Below are 21,099 nucleotides of genomic sequence, written 5' to 3' on the forward strand. Positions count from 1 at the left end.
ACGAAGAAAAAGAGGCCGAGCTCGATCGGCAGGACAGTTTGGACGCCCTGGAGGAGGAGCGCGACGTGGCAAAAACCCGTTCCACATTCTATCAGCAACAGGCTCGAAAGTATCAAAGCAGAAAAGTACGGGCCAAAACCTATAACGTTGGCGAACTAGTTCTACACCCGCCGGAGAAGAAAAAGAACAAGCTCAAGCCCAAATGGGAAGGTCCCTTCATTATTGACCAGGTTTTGACCGGTGGAGCATACCGTCTGCGGGATGCATCGGACAATCGACTCGAGCCAAACCCATGGAACGCAGCCAGACTCCGAAGATTCTACGCCTAGTGCCGGACTCTATGTTTGTCTCCTTACCCCAGTCAATTTTTTGCATATCCGTTATCTGTCTTTTCTCTCTTTCTTCTTTTTTCTTCTTCTCAAGGCCTTAAAAGGATAACTTGTGTCTTGACTACACAATCTTGATGCGCTAACCGCGCTCATTATACATGGGGGCTCCTTATACAGAAGCTTAATATAACTACTTTCTGGGCTTTATGCCCCACACATGTGCTATTCTTCCACATGTACCTTTTTTCGCCATTATATGCATCGATATGACTTAAGTTTTGGCCAAGCTGGGTTGCCTGGCTCTTGTATTTATGCCCTACGTTCCCATTAATTCGGCTAGGGCATAAGGGGAGCACCTCTGTGATTGTTACTGCCGGGTCAGCCGGATGTGTACCTCAGACTGGGTGAAGCCGAAAGCTAGCGTTCTTAAGGGAATATTCGGTTAGTGAACAAAAGATGACTTTTATTTATTTTGATACATGCCCCCAGATGTTTGTAGCCTGCGTCTCTTTTCGCAGTTCGGACATGCACATTAGGGCATGCGTACCCAGGGAAAGGAACCCTTAACAGAACTGTTCTCCCTGGAAGATGTTTCTTACTATCCATGTAATATAACATAGCTAGTTTGGTACTTGTCTGTTCAAGCACTTATGACCCCTACGCCTGGTTTCCACGCATACCCCAGTTCTTACATAACCGAGCGGGTATTCGGATACACTCCGGATGTAGGATCGAAAGTATGTCTAGAGGGGGGGGTGATTAGACTACTTGACCAAATAAAAATCTATCCTTTTCGCAATTTTAGTCTTTGGCAGATTTTAGCTATCTTATCACAAGTCAAGAAATCTTAACACAATTCAAGCAAGCATGCAAAGAGTCTATGAGCAGCGGAAAGTAAAGCATGCAACTTGCAAGAATGTAAAGGGAAGGGTTTGGAGAATTCAAACGCAATTGGGGACACGGATGTTTTTGTCGTGGTTCCGATAGGTGGTGCTATCGTACATCCACGTTGATGGAGACCTCAACCCATGGAGGTTAACGGTTGCGCGAGTCCATGGAGGGCTCCACCCACGAAGGGTCCACAAAGAAGCAACCTTGTCTATCCCATCATGGCCATCGCCCACGAAGGACTTGCCTCACTAGCGGTAGATCTTCAGAAAGTAGGCGATCTCCTTGCCCTTACAAAATCCTTGGTTCAACTCCACAATCTTTGTCGGAGGCTCCCAAGTGACACCTAGCCAATCTAGGAGACACCACTCTCCAAGAAGTAACAGATGGTGTGTTGATGATGAACTCCTTGCTCTTGTGCTTCAAATGATAGTCTCCCCAACACTCAACTCTCTCTCACAGGATATGGATTTGGTGGAAAGAAGGTTTGAGTGGAAAGCAACTTGGGGAAGGCTAGAGATCAAGATTCATATGGTAGGAATGGAATATCTTGGCCTCAACACATGAGTAGGTGGTTCTCTCTCAGAAAATGTGTATTGGAAGTGTAGGTATGTTCTGATGGCTCTCTTCTCGAATGAAGAGTGGGTGGAGGGGTATATATAGCCTCCACACAAAAACTAACTGTTACACACAATTTACCAATCTCGGAGAGACCGAAGTGAAAAACTCGGTCGGACCGATTTAGCAAACCTAGTGACCGTTAGGCTTTTCGGTGGGACTGAGATGCAACTCGGTAGGACCGATATGGTTAGGCTTAGGGCATAACGTAATCTCGGTGTGACCGATTACACAAACTCGGTGGGACCGATTTTGGTAATAAGCTAACCAGAGAGTTGGTCAGGTAAACTCGGTCGGACCGATCGCTCGTTTCGGTGGGACCAAAATGTTACGAAAGAGTAACAGAGAGTTTACATTGCAATCTCGGTGGGACCGATCGCTCATCTCGGTAGGACCGAAACGTTATGAAGGGAAACAAAGAGATGACAACCCCACCTCGGTGTGACCGAAATCCCTATCGGTGAGACCGATTTGCCTAGGGTTTGTGGCAGTGGCTATGACATTTGAAACTCGGTGGCGCCGGATAGAAAGAATCAGTAGGGCCGAGTTTGACTTTTGGTTTAGGTCATATGTGGATGTGGGAAGGTAGTTGAGGGTTTTGGAGCATATCACTAAGCAGTATGAAGCAAGAACCTCATTAAACAACACCTCATCCCTCCTTGATAGTATTGGCTTTTCCTATAGACTCAATGTGATCTTGCATCACTAAAATATAAAATTTAGAGTCTTGAGCTTTGAGCTTGAGCCAATCTTTTTGTCCTTAATATTTTGAGGGGTCCACATTCCTCATCCATGCCATGCCATTCATTGAGCTTTTCCTGAAATATTAATCTTGGAATAGCATTAGCTCAATGAGCTATATGTTGTTAGGAATTACCAAAACCACCTAGGGATAGTTGCACTTTCAATCTCCCCCTTTTTATTAATTGATGACAACATATAGATCAAAGCTTCGACAAATGATAATAAGAGTGAAAAACATTGTCGCTTTGAGAAGTATGTGAAAGGCAAGAGCTCCCCCTAAATTTGTTCATAGTTTATGGTTTGCTTTGGACTGCAAATGCACAAAGAGTTAGGCTCATGTGTTACTCTTCCATGTCACATACATCTTGGTGGAGCGCTCAAAATGATAATAATTAAATGCATGCACTCATCACCAAGCAAAGTGACTGATTATATAGGGATAAAAAGATAGTGTCATCGAACAAGCATTAATGTAGCATATGATCAAACGCATGATCATCCAAGTATCACATAGACAAAAGGTATCTCAAACAAGCAAAGAAAATAAAGTTCAACCACCAAAGCAAGAGAGAATAAAAAGCAACGCTCTCTCTAGAAGCCTATGATCTATACATTTTTCTCCCCCTTTGGCAACAAGTTAACAAAAAGTTCCTAGAAAATGCATAGCACTAAATCGTCTCTCAGGCTTGGTCTTTAGGTGGTGGTGTCCGGATAGCTCCAAGAACGAAGGCTTCAGTCGAAGTAGATGGAGCTGATGGAGTAGGTGCTGGAGCTGGTGGCACTGAAGCTGTAGCTGGTGCAGATGACGTGGCTCTAGTGTCTGGAACAGGCACTGCAGCAGACCACTGAGCTCTAGGCACTCTGGCAAATGCATCAGTGGTTGTCTTGCCCTTCCTCTCCTGCATATCATCTTGAAGTTGCTCCACAACAGACTGAATCTCAGTTACCTTCACATCCAAGTCATAGAATTTTTGCTCCACGATTCTTTCCAAGCTCTCCTGGTTTTGAGTCAGGGTGGCCAGACCCTTCTCAATCCTCAGAGTGGATGCAATCAGGTAGCCAAGATGATCTTGCTTGCTCTTCAGGAGATATTGAGATGCTTCTTCAGTAGTTGGCATCCTTGCAGCCTTTTCAGCTTTTGCCTTCTCCTTCTTGGCTTGTGCGTGCACAGAAGATGGTTCATCCTCATTCATAACCACAGTGTTGTCCTCGAAGTCTGGATAGATAGGCATGTGCTCCTTGTCCAGCAGATATGTACCAGTGCCCATCTTAGAGTTGATTAGCTCCTGGATCTGTGGGGCATACCCACAACTCCTCTTCTGATCTGCAGCTGTCCTCTTGATAGTTTCAACTATTAGGCTCATGACTTTGAACTTCTGTGGGACATCAAAGATGTGAAGCAAGTTAATTGCATGGCCTCTGATCATCTTTTGATCACCTGACTTTGGCAAGAGAGTGTGCCTGAGGATCCAGTTGATGGTTGGCAAGCCTGACAAAAGGTAATGTACATATCGAAACTTATGTGTCTCAAGAGCAGCATCTGGGATCTCCTTGTACATGTGTGCCATTGTGTTGTGATCCTTCTTCCTGTTGGCATAGACATCCAAGTCATCTTCACTCTCTTTTGGGGCATTGATCAACTTTGCCCATTCAGCAACCGTGGACTGGTACGTCGTACCTTCAGACATCCAGACAATCCTTCCATCTGGGTAGAAATGAGCTGTGGAGTAGAACTGCATGATGAGCTCATCATTCCATTTTGTGAGCTTCTGAGACACAAACTCATCGACTCCACAAGCCTTGAAACTATCATGTACACCCGGATAGTGATCCTCATTCTCCTTGATGTAGTCCCAGTCGACCCATCTCATGTCACACACTATGGGCTTCTTGTCAAGCAACACTGTCTCATAGAAGTCCTGCTGTTCCTTTGTATGGAACATGTACTCCACATCAGTCCTCCTCCTGGTGGCATATGGATCAGAATCCCTCCATAGCCTCAGACCCGAGTCCTTCCTTATCTTCATGTTCTCAGCTACTGGATGAGCATCATTGTGATCTGGGATTTTTGGCTTCAGCTTCCTCAATACATGTGACTCATCATCTTCTTCTTCCATTTCAGCTTCAGGCACTGGGGCCTTGTTCTTTTCCTCAGCAGGGATATTCCTGGTGCTCCTCTTCGGTTTTGGCTTTGGAGCTGGAGCAGCAGCCTTTGGAGCAGTCTTAGGCTTAGATGGAACAGCCCCTGCCCTGATGGAATCACCCATAGGCTTCTGAGCTTTGGGTGCTGGTGCAACATCTTTTTCCTCTTCCTCTTCAGAATCTCTCATGATTGAGGATCTCCCAAGCACTCTAGCAGTGGTCTTTTTGACCCTCTCCTTCCTCTTCTTCCCTTCTGCAGCAGCCTCTTTGGGTTCAGATTCCAAAGGGACTTGAATAGATGCTCTGGCCTTAGACATTGGAATTCTCTTTGCAGGAACCTTTTGCTTCATTCCTGGCTTGGTGGCAGCAGCAGTGCTATATTCCTTCTTAACCACTTTCTTCTTGGAAGTGGCCTCATCCTCAACTGCCACATAGTCTTCATCCTCAGATTCAGTGGTCTTCTTCTTTCTGGACCTGGTGGTAGCTTTGGGTAAGTTGCTTGGGGTGCTCCTGCTACCATCATCTGAATTGCTAGAGGGACTAGTGCCCTCACTCAGGTGAACCTGCTCCTCTGACCTGTTCTGGCTGTCACTCTGATCAGACATATTGCAAACACTGACAGCAGACCCTATGAATAGATATAGATGAGATAGAGTGGATGAGCATCACAAAATGCAAAGGTTTTTGCAAAAGAATGAGTCAAAAACTTAGTTTTAGTTTTCCACAGAAACCATTTCGGATCAACCGATTTGTAAACTCAGTGATACCAAAGCAGCTGTTGGAACCTAAACTAGTGAACTCGGTCAGACCGAGTCACAGTTCGGTGGCACCGAGATAGATAGGGTTTCACAAAGTCCTGAACTCGGTCACACCGATTTGCAATTCTCGGTCAGACCGAAAATTACATGTGCAATGGCCTGAGCTGAATCGGTGGTACCGAGTTCCACAACTCAGTGGGTCCGAGATGGTTTCGGCGGTGCGACCGATCGCTCATTTCGGTGGGACCGAAATGTTACGAAAGAGTAACATAGAGTTTACATTGCAATCTCGGTTGGACTGATCGCTCATCTCGGTAGGACCGAAACGTTACGAAGGGAAACAGAGAGATTACAACCCCATCTCGGTGTGATCGAAATCCCTATCGATGAGACCGATTTGCCTAGGGTTTGTGGCAGTGGCTATGACATTTGAAACTCGGTGGCACTGGATAGAAAGAACCGGTAGGGCCGAGTTTGACTTTTGGTTTAGGTCATATGTGGATGTGGGAAGGTAGTTGAGGGTTTTGGAGCATATCACTAAGCACTATGAAGCAAGAACCTCATTAAACAACACCTCATCCCTCCTTGATAGTATTGGCTTTTCCTATAGACTCAATGTGATCTTGGATCACTAAAATATAAAATGTAGAGTCTTGAGCTTTGAGCTTGAGCCAATCTTTTTGTCCTTAATATTTTTAGGGGTCCACATTCCTCATCCATGCCATGCCATTCATTGAGCTTTTCCTGAAATATTAATCTTGGAATAGCATTAGCTCAATGAGCTATATGTTGTTAGGAATTACCAAAACCACCTAGGGATAGTTGCACTTTCACCGGACTATCGGGTCCAGAGGTCGAAGCGGACAGTTCCGCCATGGCAAATGATTTACAATCTTGCTAGGTACATTATATATGTCACTTGAAGTACACAGTCACTAAGACTGACTAAATTCTTCTTTTATACCATCCACTAGGCTGTCTAGCCTACAATCCTGTTGGGAATACTTTGCGGCTAATTCTACTTGGTCATACACCAAACTGACGGGGATCTCTTTCCCATCGGGCCCCACAGGTCCAACCTCGGCCATGTGGTTTGGGTCAGCTTTGGTATATCGCGTCTTCACCATGGCCCAGGCTTCCCTTGCACCTTGTCGGCAGGCTGATATCTTCCATAATCGGAAGCGCCGCCGCGCTCCCTTAAGCTTCTCTATAAGCTCCCCCATGCCTCCTGGCGGGGAGGCGGATGGCTACAAGGCTTGGGCAATACCCTGCATCACCTGCCGAACTTGTTCATGCAGTTGTGAGAGCTCTGGTAGAAGATCACCCACAGACTCGGGCATCTCCTCTGCGGGACGACCCGTCAGCATACCTGCAGACATAACTCTGTTAGCCGGCTTCTTTGCCGAACTTGTAGGATCGAAAGTATGTCTAGAGGGGGGGGTGATTAGACTACTTGACCAAATAAAAACTTAACCTTTTCCCAGTTTTAGTTCTTGGCAGATTTTAGCTATTTTAGGACAAGTCAAGCAATCATCACATAATTCAAGCAAGCATGCAAAGAGTATATTGGCAGCGGAAAGTAAAGCATGCAACTTGCAAGAATGTAAAGGGAAGGGTTTGGAGAATTCAAACGCAATTGGAGACACGGATGTTTTTCCCGTGGTTCGGATAGGTGGTGCTATCCTACATCCACATTGATGGAGACTTCAACCCACGAAGGGTAACGGTTGCGCGAGTCCACACAGGGCTCCACCCAAGGGTAACGGTTGCGCGAGTCCACACAGGGCTCCACCCACGAAGGGTCCACGAAGAAGCAACCACCCACAAAGGGTCCACGAAGAAGCAACCTTGTCTATCCCACCATGGCCATCGCCCACACAGGACTTGCCTCACTAGCAGTAGATCTTCACGAAGTAGGTGATCTCCTTGCCCTTACAAACTCCTTGGTTCAACTCCACAATCTTGTCGGAGGCTCCCAAGTGACACCTAGCCAATCTAGGAGACACCACGCTCGAAGAAGTAACAAATGGTGTGTAGGTAATGAACTCCTTGCTCTTGTGCTTCAAATGATAGTCTCCCCAACACTCAACTCTCTCGCATAGGATTTGGATTTGGTGGAAAGAAGATTTGAGTGGAAAGCAACTTGGGAAGGCTAGAGATCAAGATTCATATGGTAGGAATGGAATATCTTGGTCTCAACACATGAGTAGGTGGTTCTCTCTCAGAACATATGAGTGGGAATGGTGTATGTGTTCTGATGGCTCTCTCTTCAAATGAAGAGGAGGTGGAGGGGTATATATAGCCTCCACACAAAATCCAACCGTTACACACAGTTTTCCAATCTCGGTGGGACCAAATCAACAAACTCGGTCGGACCGAAAATGTAAACCTAGTGACCGTTAGAGATTTTCGGTGGGACTGACATGCAACTCGGTAGGACCGATATGGTTAGGGTTTGGGCATAACGTAATCTCGGTGAGACTGATTACACAAACTCGGTGAGACCGAATTTGGTAATTAGCTAACCAGAGAGTTGGTCAGACAAACTCGGTGGGACCGATTTGCTCTTTCGGTGAGACCGAAAAGTTACAAAGGGGAAACACTGAATTTACATTGCAATCTCGGTGGGACCGATTCGCTCTTTCGGTGAGACCGAAAAGTTACGAAAGGGAAACAGAGAGTTTGCAACCCCATCTCGGTGAGACCGAGATCCCTATCGGTAGGACCGAATTGCTAGGGTTTGGCAGTGGCTTATGACAAATGAAAACTCGGTGGCGCCGGATAGGAAGAATTGGTAGGACCGAGTTTGGCTTAGGGTTTAGGTCATATGTGGATATGGGAAAGTAGTTGAGGGTTTTGGAGCATATCACTAAGCACATGAAGCAAGAGGCTCATTAAGCAACACCTCATCCCTCCTTGATAGTATTGGCTTTTCCTAAAGACTCAATGTGATCTTGGATCACTAAAATATAAAATGAAGAGTCTTGAGCTTTTGAGCTTGAGCCAATCCTTTTTCCTTAGCATTTTGAGGGTTCCACTTTCACATCCATGCCATGCCAATCATTGAGCTTTCCTGAAATAATCATCTTGGAATAGCATTAGCTCAATGAGCTATATGTTGTTATGAATTACCAAAACCACCTAGGGATAGTTTCACTTTCAATCTCCCCCTTTTTGGTAATTGATGACAACATATAGATCAAAGCTTCGACAAATGATAATAAGCATGAAATATATTGTCGCTTTGAGAAGTATGTGATAAGTAAGAGCTCCCCCTAAATTTGTGCATATTTAAAATTTGCTTTGGACTGCAAATGCACAAGGAGTTAGAGTCATGGGTTACTCTTCCATGTCACATACATCTTGGTGGAGCGCTTAAAATGATAAGAATGAAATACATGCACTCATCACCAAGAATAGTGAATGATCACATAAGATAGATAAGATAATAGCATTAAGCAAACATTAAGTGTAGCTTATGATCAAACACATGATCATCAATGTCTCACAAATAATGACGTAGTATCTCAAGCACTCAAAAGCAAACAAGTTTGAAAAAACCACCAAATAAAGCAAGAGAAAGGCAACACTCTCTCTCTCGAAGCCTATGATCTATACATTTTTCTCCCCCTTTGGCAACAAGTTACCAAAAAGTTCCTAGAAAATGCATAGTACTAGATCGACGCTCAGGCTTGATCTTCTGGTGGTGGTGGAGTCCGGATCACTCCAAGGACGAAGGCTTCGGTAGACGCTGAAGTAGACGCTGGAGTTGGAGCTGAAGTAGATGCTGGAGCTGGTGGAACTGAGGCTGTAGCTGGTGCTGAAGTGGTGGCTCTGGTGTCAGCAACTGGCACGGCAGATGACCTCGGGCCTCGTGGCACTCTGGCATAGGCATGAGTGGTAGTCCTGCCTCTTCTCTCCTGCATGTCCTCCTGGAGCTGCTCCACTGCAGACTGAACTTCCGTTACTTTGACATCCAAGTCATAGAACTTCTGTTCCATGATTCTCTCTAGGCTCTGCTGATTCTGAGTGAGGGTGGCCAGACTTTGCTCAATCCTCAGCGTGGATGCAATCAAGTAACCAAGCTGCTCTTGTTTAGTCTTCAAGAAATACTCAGATGCCTCCTCTTGAGTTGGCATCTTGGCAGCTTTCTCCTTTCTTGCCTTCTCCTTCTTTGCTTGTGCTTGAACTGATGATGGCTCATTCTCAGTCATGACCACTTGGTTATCCTCAAAATCTAGACGGATGGGCAGGTGTTCCTTGTCCAATAAGTATATGCCTGTGCCCATCTTAGAGTTGATGAGCTCCTGGATCTGAGGGGCATATCCGCAACTCCTCTTCTGATCTGCTGCAGTCCTTTTGATAGTTTCCACTATGAGGCTCATCACCTTGAACTTCTGAGGCACATCAAATACATGTAGCAAGTTGATTGCATGGCCTCTGATCATCTTGTGATCACCTGACTTGGGCAACAAGGTGTGCCTCAAGATCCAATTGATGGTTGGCAGTCCTGACAGAAGATAGTGCACTGAGCCAAATTTGAAAGTGTCAAGTGCCTCATTTGGAATTTCCTTATACATATTGGACATGGAATTGTGGTCCATTTTCTTCTTGGCATATATGTCCAAGTCATCATCATGCTCCTCTGGGGCATTAATGAGCTGTGCCCACTCAGCCACTGTAGATTGGTACCTTGTACCCTCAGACATCCATGTGATCTTTCCATCTGGGTAAAAGTGTGCCGTGGAGTAGAATTGCATGATCAGTTCCTCGTTCCACTTTGTGAGCTTCTGCCCAACAAAGTCAGCAACTCCACAAGCACTAAAGCTGTCATATACTCCCGGGTAGTGTTCCTCCTTCTCCCTCATGTAGGTCCAGTCGACCCATCTCATGTCACAGACAATGGGCTTCTTATCTAGCAGCACTGTCTCATAGAAGTCCTGCTGTTCCTTGGTGTGAAATCTGTAATCCAGGACAGTCCTTCTCCTTGAAGCATACGGATCTGCTTCTCTCCACTTCCTCAGCCCTGAATCTCTCCTGAGCTTCATGTCCTCAGCCACAGGATGAGCATCGTTGTGGTCTGGGATCTTGGGCTTGAGCTTTCTCAGAACTTGCTCTTCATCCTCTTCTTCAGCAATAGTCTCAGGCACTGGGGCCTTGTTCTTCTCAGCTGCAGGAATGCTCCTTGTATTCCTCTTGGGTGCAGACTTGGGCTTGGAGGCAGCTTTGGGCTTAGATGCAGTAGCCCCTGATCTTATGGCATCACCCATCAGCTTGGGTGCCTTGGGTGCTGGTGCAGCTACCTCTTCTTCCTCTTCCTCTTCCATGATGGAAGCCTTTCCTAGCACTCTGGCTACGGTCTTCTTGACCCTTTCCTTCCTCTTCTTGCCTTCTGCAGCAACTGGCTCTTGGGGAGTGGGCTTCTCAGTTGAGGCTCTTGCCTTTGACATGGGCTGCCTGCCTGCTGGCCTTTTGATCTTTAGGCCTGGCTTTGTGCCTTGAGCTGGCTCAACTCTCTTGGAAGTGGCCTCTTCCTCTACCACATAGTCTTCATCTTTGGAGTCTGAAGTTCTCTTCTTCCTCTGTCTCGTGGCAGCCTTTGGCAAGTTGCTAGGGGTGCTCCTGCTGCCCTCATCTGAAAAGCTGGAGGGACTAGTGCCCTCACTCATGTGCACCTGCTGCTCTGACATGTTCTGGCTGTCACTTTGATCAGACATGCTGCAAGCTCTGACTGCTGACCCTGTGAACAGTTTATAGATGAGGTAGAAAAGATGAGCATCACAAAATGCAGAGATTTTTGCAAAAGAATGATCCAAAAACTTAGTTTTAGTTTCCCACTGAAATCATCTCGGATCTACCGATTTTCAAACTCGGTGATACCGAAGCAGTTTTGGAACCTAAACTAGTGAACTTGGTAGGACCGAGTCACAGTTCGGTGGCACCGAGACTGCTAGGGTTTCACAGAGTTCCAAAATCGGTCACACCGATAAGTAATTCTCGGTCAGACCGAGTCTCACTTGTGCAATGGCATAAGCCAAATCGGTGGGACCGAGTTTTTCAACTCGGTGGGTCCGAGATGGTTTCGGCAGAAACCTAACCCTAAAATTTTCGAATCAAAGCTAATCTACGGGCGTATTAACTGGATAGGAGTGTTTCAATCGTGGCAAGAATCATGAAGAACACAACGTGCTAGGAATCGGACGGGGAATAGCACTATGATCGAGTCCATACCCTAGTTCGGCGGAGACTCGCTACGGCGGCAACGGCGGGGCAGAATTCCCGTTGACGGCGACGAAGACCAGCGACTGGAGGCGGCTGGCGGCGAGAAGACGATCCGGAGACCACGTTGGCAGAGCAGGCTATCGCGCGGGCGAAGGGGTTCGGAGAAATTTCCAAATTTTGCCCGTGACTATATATAGCCCGACCCTATCGGTGTGACCGAGTGGAACAACTCGGTGGCACCGAGATTCATAACTGCAGGCAGTTACTAAAACTCGGTGTGACCGAAAGGTTCAAATCGGTTGCACCGAGATCGAAAACCTAGATCAACTTAATGATCTTGGTAGGACCGAAAGTGGGGTATCGGTCAGACCGAGAATCATAAAGAGGTTTTGGAAGTTTAAGTCTATGACGAATCGGGGACTCCGAGCGCTCCTCACACAGAGTGGTTCGAATCTGACTTGATCAAATTTTGTGATGCAGCATGAATAGAGTTTGAGACGAGAAAAGCATAGATAGCTAGAGGAGGTACTTAGGCATTCTTGTCCATCCACTTGGCAAAAGAAAATAAAACCAAACAATCAAAACAACAAGTGGATGTCCTCGAATGAGTAAAGTATGCAACCAGCATGCTCACACAATAAGATGGCAAATGAAATATGTGGCAAGGCATGCACAACCAATTCTAGCATCTATCAAGCAATTTGCGATGACTAGGTCATCTATATATGAGTATATTGACTTAGGAGTCAAGTGAGAACACTTGATCATAGGTCATACTCATCGTTTAAGCTCAAGTGGGGTTACCACTTTTATATAAAGCATTGTTGTGTTCACATCTTTAGAGTTGCTTTAGCTCAAGTCTTAGAGTAAAGCTCCCCCTAGATGTGATATCCCCCCTAAGAGGGATGAACTAACCTTGGGTTTTGTCGATGATGACTTCATGTAGATGTTGAAGATGTGGATGCTCAATGTTGATGTAGATCACTTGGAGCTATCCATTTGAGTGAATTGCACTTTCAATACCTACATGGGTTAGTCCCACAAGGAACAAACAAGGATATCCATAGACATAGAGTGATGCACACAAAAGATGATGTCCATGAAAACTTTTAGGTTACCTTGTCCCTTGTCTTACCAACAAGAGGGTTTGTGACTCCTTGAACTATTGCAAGATGTGGAAGTTGATTGCACTTGTTCTTGCCAAAATGATAAGAGTGAAGTATGTTGGCGGAGTCACCCTCAAGAACTCTCTAGTTCTTCTTCTTTTGGATCCACATCATCTTGATGGGAATCCTTGGAGTTGTAGTCGTACTTGATGAAGTGGAACTTGAAGTAGTCTTGGGAATCCACTTAACTAAGGTCTTAGGAGCTTCTTCAAATGCATCAATTTCCTCTTGAAGCTTGTCCTTGCCTTTTTGCTTGTAGTCTTGTGGTGGAAGATCATCTTGAGCTTGTGTCCCCTTGAAAGAAGTATCATACTTCTCTTGTTGAGGAACAAACTTTGTCTTGGGGTATTGATCTTCTTCCCACTCAACTCCATTGGCATTTAACTGTCGTTCAAAACCAACACCTTGATTCTTCCGGTGCATTCCTTGCTTGCACACAATTTCCTCGAATTGCTTACTCCCGGCAAGGCTTTTGTACACTCCTTTCTCTATAATTCCCTTCAATAAACTATTTTCTTGCTCAAGTGTAACTTGGCTAAGAGAATCATTAGTGGGATCAAGAGAACTACTAGAAGCAACAATATTGGATTTAGCATGATCATTGTTACTGCTAGAGGAAGAATCTTTCTTGTTCTTGTTACTAGACTTGACTTGAGGCATGTAAATGGATAAGAGTAAACGCTTGGCAATGTAAGAAGAACTTTTCTTGCGGAGATCATCATTGATTGCTTTTAAGAACTCATGCTCTTAAAAGTTCTTGATGATCTTTGAAGATAGTTTCATGAGCTAACTTAAGAGTGTTTAGTTCTTAAGTTAGAGCCTCAATCTTCTCCTTATCATTGTCATTCGTTTTATCTTGATTAGCATGATTAATTGACGTTTCTTCATAGTATTCATCACTAGAGTTGTCAACAAGCAAAGCATCACCTAACAAGTCATCTTCATCACTATTGAAATCAACATACTCGGGGTGTGTTACCTTAGGACCTTTGGCCATGAAGCATCTTCCAATTCCTTCATTTGGTGAGTCAAATATGTCGTAGGAGTTGGTTGACACAAGTGCTAGACCGGCAACACCTTCATCTTGAGTATCTTCGGAGTCGGTGTGATAACTTCTCTCGGAGTGGCTGTCGGAGTCGGAGCCGGATACCCATTCACCAACATGAGCTTGATGTCTTCGTCTTGTGTAGCTCCTTGATGATTTTTCCTTCCTTTCCGAATCCTTGCTTCTCCGTGAGTATCTTCGTTCATAACGATCATCTCTACTCCTTCTCTCTCTTGGTGGTGATTCTTTGCTTCTTCTTCTTAGAGAATCTTCTCTTCTCTTGTAGGGAGCCGTACACTCATTGGAATAGTGTCCGGGTCTTCCACAATTGTAGCAGTTTCGCTCTCGACTAGAAGATCTTTTGTCATTGTAGGACCTTGACTTGAAGCTTCTATCTTTGCTTCTACTCTTGTAGAACTTGTTGAAGTTCTTCACCATTAAGCTCAATTCTTCATTGAAGTCTTGTTTCTCACTTGATGATGTAGGGGCTTCACATGAGGCTTTATAGGCACGACTTGATTTGTTGTGAAGTTCCTCTTTATCCTTAAGTGACATCTCATGAGCAACAATTCTTCCAATCACCTCCGTTGGCTTGAGATCTTTGTAATTTGGCATCATTTGGATCAATGTGCACACGATATCATATTTTCCATCCAAGGCTCTTAGAATCTTCTTGATGATGAATCTATCGGTCATCCCTTCACTTCCTAAGCCGGCAATCTCATTTGTGATGAGAGCAAGCGTAGAGTACATTTCAGCGACACCTTCACCATCCTTCATCTTGAACTTGTCAAGTTGGCTTTGAAGCACATCCAACTTGGATTCCTTGACGGAGTCGGTACCTTCATGCATATCAATCAAAGTGTCCCAAATTTCCTTTGCATTCTCAAGACGGCTGATTTTGTTGAATTCTTCGGGGCACAATCCGTTGAAGAGAATATCATAAGCTTGAGCATTGTATTGCAACATCTTCAACTCATCCGCGGTAGCTTCACGGTTTGGTTCTCTCCCATCAAAGAAGTCACCTTGCAAGCCAACACACACAATAGCCCAAACGGCGGGGTTATGTCCAAGAATATGCATTTTCATTTTATGCTTCCAACTAGCAAAATTAGTACCATCAAAGTAAGGACCTCTACGGTGATAATTTCCCTCGCTAGACGCCATACTCTCCTAGGTTGTGAAACCAAGGCTATGACCACCAAAGCTATGGAGATCAAAGCAAATGGTGACCAAAGCTCTGATACCACTTGTAGGATCGAAAGTATGTCTAGAGGGGGGTGATTAGACTACTTGACCAAATAAAAACTTAACCTTTTCCCAGTTTTAGTTCTTGGCAGATTTTAGCTATTTTAGGACAAGTCAAGCAATCATCACATAATTCAAGCAAGCATGCAAAGAGTATATTGGCAGCGGAAAGTAAAGCATGCAACTTGCAAGAATATAAAGGGAAGGGTTTGGAGAATTCAAACGCAATTGGAGACACGGATGTTTTTCCCGTGGTTCGGATAGGTGGTGCTATCCTACATCCACGTTGATGGAGACTTCAACCCACGAAGGGTAACGGTTGCGCGAGTCCACACAGGGCTCCACCCAAGGGTAACAGTTGCGCGAGTCCACACAGGGCTCCACCCACGAAGGGTCCACGAAGAAGCAACCACCCACAAAGGGTCCACGAAGAAGCAACCTTGTCTATCCCACCATGGCCATCGCACACACAGGACTTGCCTCACTAGCGGTAGATCTTCACGAATTAGGCGATCTCCTTGACCTTACAAACTCCTTGGTTCAACTCCACAATCTTGTCGGAGGCTCCCAAGTGACACCTAGCCAATCTAGGAGACACCACTCTCCAAGAAGTAACAAATGGTGTGTAGGTAATGAACTCCTTGCTCTTGTGCTTCAAATGATAGTCTCCCCAACACTCAACTCTCTCTCATAGGATTTGGATTTGGTGGAAAGAAGATTTGAGTGGAAAGCAACTTGGGAAGGCTAGAGATCAAGATTCATATGGTAGGAATGGAATATCTTGGTCTCAACACATGAGTAGGTGGTTCTCTCTCAGAACATATGAGTTGGAATGGTGTATGTGTTCTGATGGCTCTCTCTTCAAATAAAGAAGAGGTGGAGGGGTATATATAGCCTCCACACAAAATCCAACCGTTACACACAGTTTTCCAATCTCGGTGGGACCGAATCAACAAACTCGGTCGGACCAAAAATGTAAACCTGGTGACCGTTAGAGATTTTCGGTGGGACTGACATGCAACTCGGTAGGACCGATATGGTTAGGGTTTGGGCATAACGTAATCTCGGTGAGACCGATTACACAAACTCGGTGAGACCGAATTTGGTAATTAGCTAACCAGAGAGTTGGTCAGGCAAACTCGGTGGGACCGATTTGCTCTTTCGGTGAGACCGAAAAGTTACAAAGGGGAAACACTGAATTTACATTGCAATCTCGGTGGGACCGATTCGCTCTTTCGGTGAGACCGAAAATTTACGAAAGGGAAACAGAGAGTTTGCAACCCCATCTCGTGAGGCCGAGATCCCTATCGGTAGGACCTAATTGCTAGGGTTTGGCAGTGGCTTATGACAAATGAAAACTCGGTGGCGCCGGATAGGAAGAATCGGTAGGACCGAGTTTGGCTTAGGGTTTAGGTCATATGTGGATATGGGAAAGTAGTTGAGGGTTTTGGAGCATATCACTAAGCACATGAAGCAAGAGGATCATTAAGCAACACCTCATCCCTCCTTGATAGTATTGGCTTTTCCTAAAGACTCAATGTGATCTTGGATCACTAAAATATAAAATGAAGAGTCTTGAGCTTTTGAGCTTGAGCCAATCCTTTTTCCTTAGCATTTTGAGGGTTCCACTTTCACATCCATGCCATGCCAATCATTGAGCTTTCCTGAAATAATCATCTTGGAATAGCATTAGCTCAATGAGCTATATGTTGTTATGAATTACCAAAACCACCTAGGGATAGTTGCACTTTCAGAACTCTTTCAAAAGTTCGTTCAAGCACTTACTAAAATTGCCGCGTCGAAGCTGCTTATTCTCCTTCGCGGAGTCCGCAAGCTGGGCTCGGACATCTTTCAGTTCCACGCCCAGCTGGATATTGGCGTCCTGGAGATTATTTTTCCCCTGCCTGACCCGCGTAAGCACGCGCTCGGCAGCATTTAGTTGTTGATTAGCACGTTGCACATTCTCCAGCACGGCCTCCGGATTCACTCCGGAGTCATCTGCAACATCTATTGTTAGATTTTCATGCATGTCGCATACTATCTGGTACCTGTCATTCTTTGCAATGGAAACAAGTGTTACCAGAGGGGGCCTTCTCGGACTCCTTCAACGCGGCAACCGCGGCCCGTAGCTGGGCTTTGCACTCTTCCAGCTCTTGAGACAATTGGGTATTCATCTCTGTAAGAACCTGCACAAATAATGATCCTTAAATCAGTTGTGTCAACTGTTTCAAGTCTCAGGGCTACTGATATATATATATATAATCGTCAGATTTTCTTACCTGTATATCCTTTACATACTGGTCTGTGGCTCTGGCAAGACCGTTTTGGGCAGCATGGATGTACGTGTCTCCTGAGTTGAAGGCATCAAATGTCTCTTGGGAGAAACAAGCATCACAGAGTACGGCCCCGCGACGCCTGTGATTCATGGCGCTCTCCACTTCGGAATTTGTAGCGGATAGTCTGTCCATATCCTCTGTAGGAGGAGCATTCGGCGTTCGCCCCGTGTTAGCTTCCGCCTCTATGTCCGGCCCTGGAGCCCGACTGGTGGAGGCATGATCGGCAACCTCTCCGGATATAGTCCGGTGAGCATTTTTCCTACTAGGAAACATGGACGTCATTATATTTTAAGAAAGATGACAACCACGGAGCGAAGTTCTGTATCATACCTCTGCGCCGACGTTTCAGTCCCGACCGCCTTCCTTTTTGGCCTACCCGGCTTCGGTGTCCCTTGTTGGCGAGTCACTGCGGGTTCGGCATTGCGTCCCAAGGGCCTTCCCTGTAAAACACCATATGTGTATGGTAGGTGAAGTGCATAGAAGGGGATCCTTCTCGAAAGTTGGGACTCCGGTTTTTCTTACATGCGATGTAGGGAGTAGCCCAGGATAGTCGGCAATGATGGCCACCATGGCATCATCGCAGCTCAATTGATAGAATGTCCTGTCGATCAGCTCCACAAATATGTCCGGATCCTCTTCGAGTCCGGGATCGACGGCCCGGTCAGGGTCCTCTGGTTGTGGAGGTGGGCTGTTGACCTCCCTTACAGCTTTTCGCAGTTCCTTCCATGAAACGGCAAGGTGAGAATTTATGACGAAGAATGCGGGAAGGTTGGGAGTAAAAAGTGACAGCTCACCCAACTTGGAGGGTTGTACATGGAGAATCCATCCCGTGGCTTAATATGGGTGAACTCCTCTTCCTCTCCCTTGAACAACTCGGACATAATTTTTGCTAAAGCAGCAATGGAGTCCGGTCCCTTACGCCCGCAATGGGTGGCATCATCTTCCCCGTTAAAGCGCCACATGGGGTGCCCTCGATATTGAAGTGGCTGCACCCCCCGCATTATACATATTGACATAACCTCGATTATTGTCAGTCCTGATTGAGCCAGCACTTTTATCGGGCCCATCAGGTAAAGTACTTCTCGTCATTGAAGCCTGGTTTAGGGGCTACCGAGGGAGTCCTGGATTAGGGGGTCTCCGGACAGCCGGACTATATCCTTTGGCCGGACTGTTGGACTATGAAAATACAAGATTGAAGAATTCATCCCGCATCCGGATGGGACTTTCCTTGGCGTGGAAGGCAAGCTTAGCAATACGGATATGTAGATCTTCTTCCTTGTAACCGACTCTATGTAACCCTAGCCCCCTCCGGTGTCTATATAAACCAGAGGGTTTAGTCTATAGGACAACAACAATCATACCATAGGCTAGCTTCTAGGGTTTAGCCTCTATGATCTCATGGTAGATCAATTCTTGTAATACTCATATCATCAAGATCAATCAAGCAGGGCGTAGGGTATTACCTCCATCGAGAGGGCCCGAACCTGGGTAAACATCGTGTCCCTCGCCTCCTGTTACCATCCGCCTTAGACGCATAGTTCGGGACCCCCTACCCGAGATCCGCCAGTTTTGACACCGACAGAGCACGCTCCAGAGTAGCAGCAGGAGCAGAAGAACCTGGAAGTGGAGGTGCAGCAGTGGGAGGAGGCGGCATTGTCACCAGGGCTTGGGAAACCGCGACTTCAGGAGCAGCTGGAACCTCATCGGCCGCGGCAGGCGCCGGCGCTTTCGGAGCTGGCAGGGCCACTGGGGCTGGTTCCACATGGCGATGCTCCTCTTGGCCCCGCGAGGACGACCGGGCTGGGGAGATGCGGGCATTGCTACCCCTTTCTCTGAGGAAGGAGGCACGAACACCACATCCTCCTTCATCTTCTTCGCAGAAGATGTCGGCCTGATCAACCAAGGGCCAGCATCAGGAAATGAAGAGTGCAAACAGGGACAAGACGAAGCTTGAGACACTTACTGATCCACCGCGACGTACTTCCGCTTAGGAAGCCTAAAGCCTGATAGCATCGGGGCGGAGGCGGCATCGTGAGGCAACAACGACGACCTACCACTCGTCGGGATGGGGGGCTGCTCCCTCTCCCTTTGGCGGACGTCGGCCTCGGCATCGCCAGGAAGGGCGCGGAGGATCTCGGCCTTGCTTAGAGGGGAAGTCTCCCCACCTCTTCCAGAGTCTTCTCCGGGTCCACCTCCTCTTCCCCCTCCCCGCGGGGCTCGTCATAAGACACCTCCACCGGTTTCGGTGCCGCGGGGGTTCCCAGGAGCGCCGGCGGCACCGACCCGTGTGCGTCAAAGGTCGGCCTGGAGGCGACGAATTCCTCCCGATCCCTGCGTTGGAACAAGGGGACGAAGGCGCTTGGTGGGTACTCCTGGTTGTCCCCGACTATCAGGCACAGAATAGCGGCCAATTCATTGTTAGGCAGGGCCCCCGGCCTCAGGCGGTTCTTGTTTCCCTCTTCTTCAAGCTCCCACAGGGGGCGTGCACGCGCCTGGAGTGGGGCTACTCGCAGTGTCAAGAACTCCCTCAGAAGCATGACCCCCGTAACCTTCGCCGCCCTCGCGTTGCCCGGCTTTAGGTCGGTCACCATCTGCCCCAACACAGACGATGCCCGCTCATCAGCAAGCTCTGCCCTGGGCCACCCCCCGTGGAGAGAGGGTGCCATCATAGGCAACGCCAAACGCGGATTGGCACACTTGGCATCCATAATGACCCATTTGGACCGAATGTTGTCGGCCCTCTTCCCGGTGCTCGAGATCGAGTTGGCCTTGCCGGATGCGATGAAGTTAGCGCATCCGGAGATGTGACCCTCGCTGACACGGAGGAAGAAGAAATTGCGCAGGAGCACCGCGGACGGCATCACGCCCAGGTATGCTTCACAGTAGTAGGCAAAGATGGACAGGAGGAGGACAGAGCTGGGATGGAGATGCAACGCCTGCAGCCCGTAGTGGTCGAGGACTTCGTAAAAGAAATCAGAGAAGGGAGGAACCAACCTGACGGCGACACTGCTCGAGAAGAAGGGGAAGAAGGTGCTTTCCTCGAGCTCCGGCACGTCGGAGGCAAGCCGGAGCTCGGTCTCCCCCACTCATTACTTTCGCCCGCCGTCAGCAGGCGCATGAAGGCGATGCTCTTCTCCGTGACGGAGGGTGCCTCAAGGGCCGGCTCATACCAAGCCGGCACCGAGGAAGCCTTGGCCTTGCATGGCACCATGGATCGCAAATACGAGATGAGATTGGAGCGGATCTGGAGATAGCGGTGATAGAGAGCAAGGAAGGGGACCTGGAGCAAGGCGAGGAAGAAGCAATGAAGGCAAGTGCTGCCTGCACCAGCCTTTTGTCAAGTCATGCAGTTGCCGAGCCAGCATGGGGAAGCGGAGACGCCCACGTCCAATCAACCGCCACGCGTCAACCGAGGCCGTAGGCTTTTGGGGGCCCGCGGTGCTCCGTACTTGGCCCTTGGCTTTGCCGCGAAGCCAAGCCCGAGCGCACCTTGGGCCCGGGGGCTACTATCGGCATTCTGGGAATGGGGGTCCCCAGACTTGCCTGCCTGGGGCCCGCTGCGTGGCTAAGCCAGCAGGCCGTACGACCCATCTTCATCAACAA

At 47.3% G+C, this 21,099-nt stretch overlaps 1 protein-coding gene across 1 annotated transcript; it reads right to left on the bottom strand.

Annotated features, from left to right (window-relative positions):
- Positions 1-19,640: 19,640 nt before the first annotated feature.
- LOC147991492 (uncharacterized) lies at positions 19,641-20,357 on the bottom strand. The gene has a single exon (XM_087538690.1). The coding sequence runs from the start codon at positions 20,355-20,357 to the stop codon at positions 19,641-19,643; it is 717 nt and encodes a 238-aa protein (XP_087394816.1).
- Between the last annotated feature and the right edge of the window lie 742 nt (positions 20,358-21,099).

This window comes from Triticum urartu, chromosome 1A (genome assembly GCF_056163025.1).
Source record: "Triticum urartu cultivar PI428250 chromosome 1A, HENAU_Tu73, whole genome shotgun sequence".
NCBI classification, from domain to species: Eukaryota; Viridiplantae; Streptophyta; class Magnoliopsida; order Poales; family Poaceae; genus Triticum; species Triticum urartu.

Coding starts and splice junctions, on each gene's coding strand:
- LOC147991492 (XM_087538690.1), bottom strand. CDS start 20,357: ATGCCGTCCGCGGTGCTCCTGCGCAATTTCTTCTTCCTCCGTGTCAGC.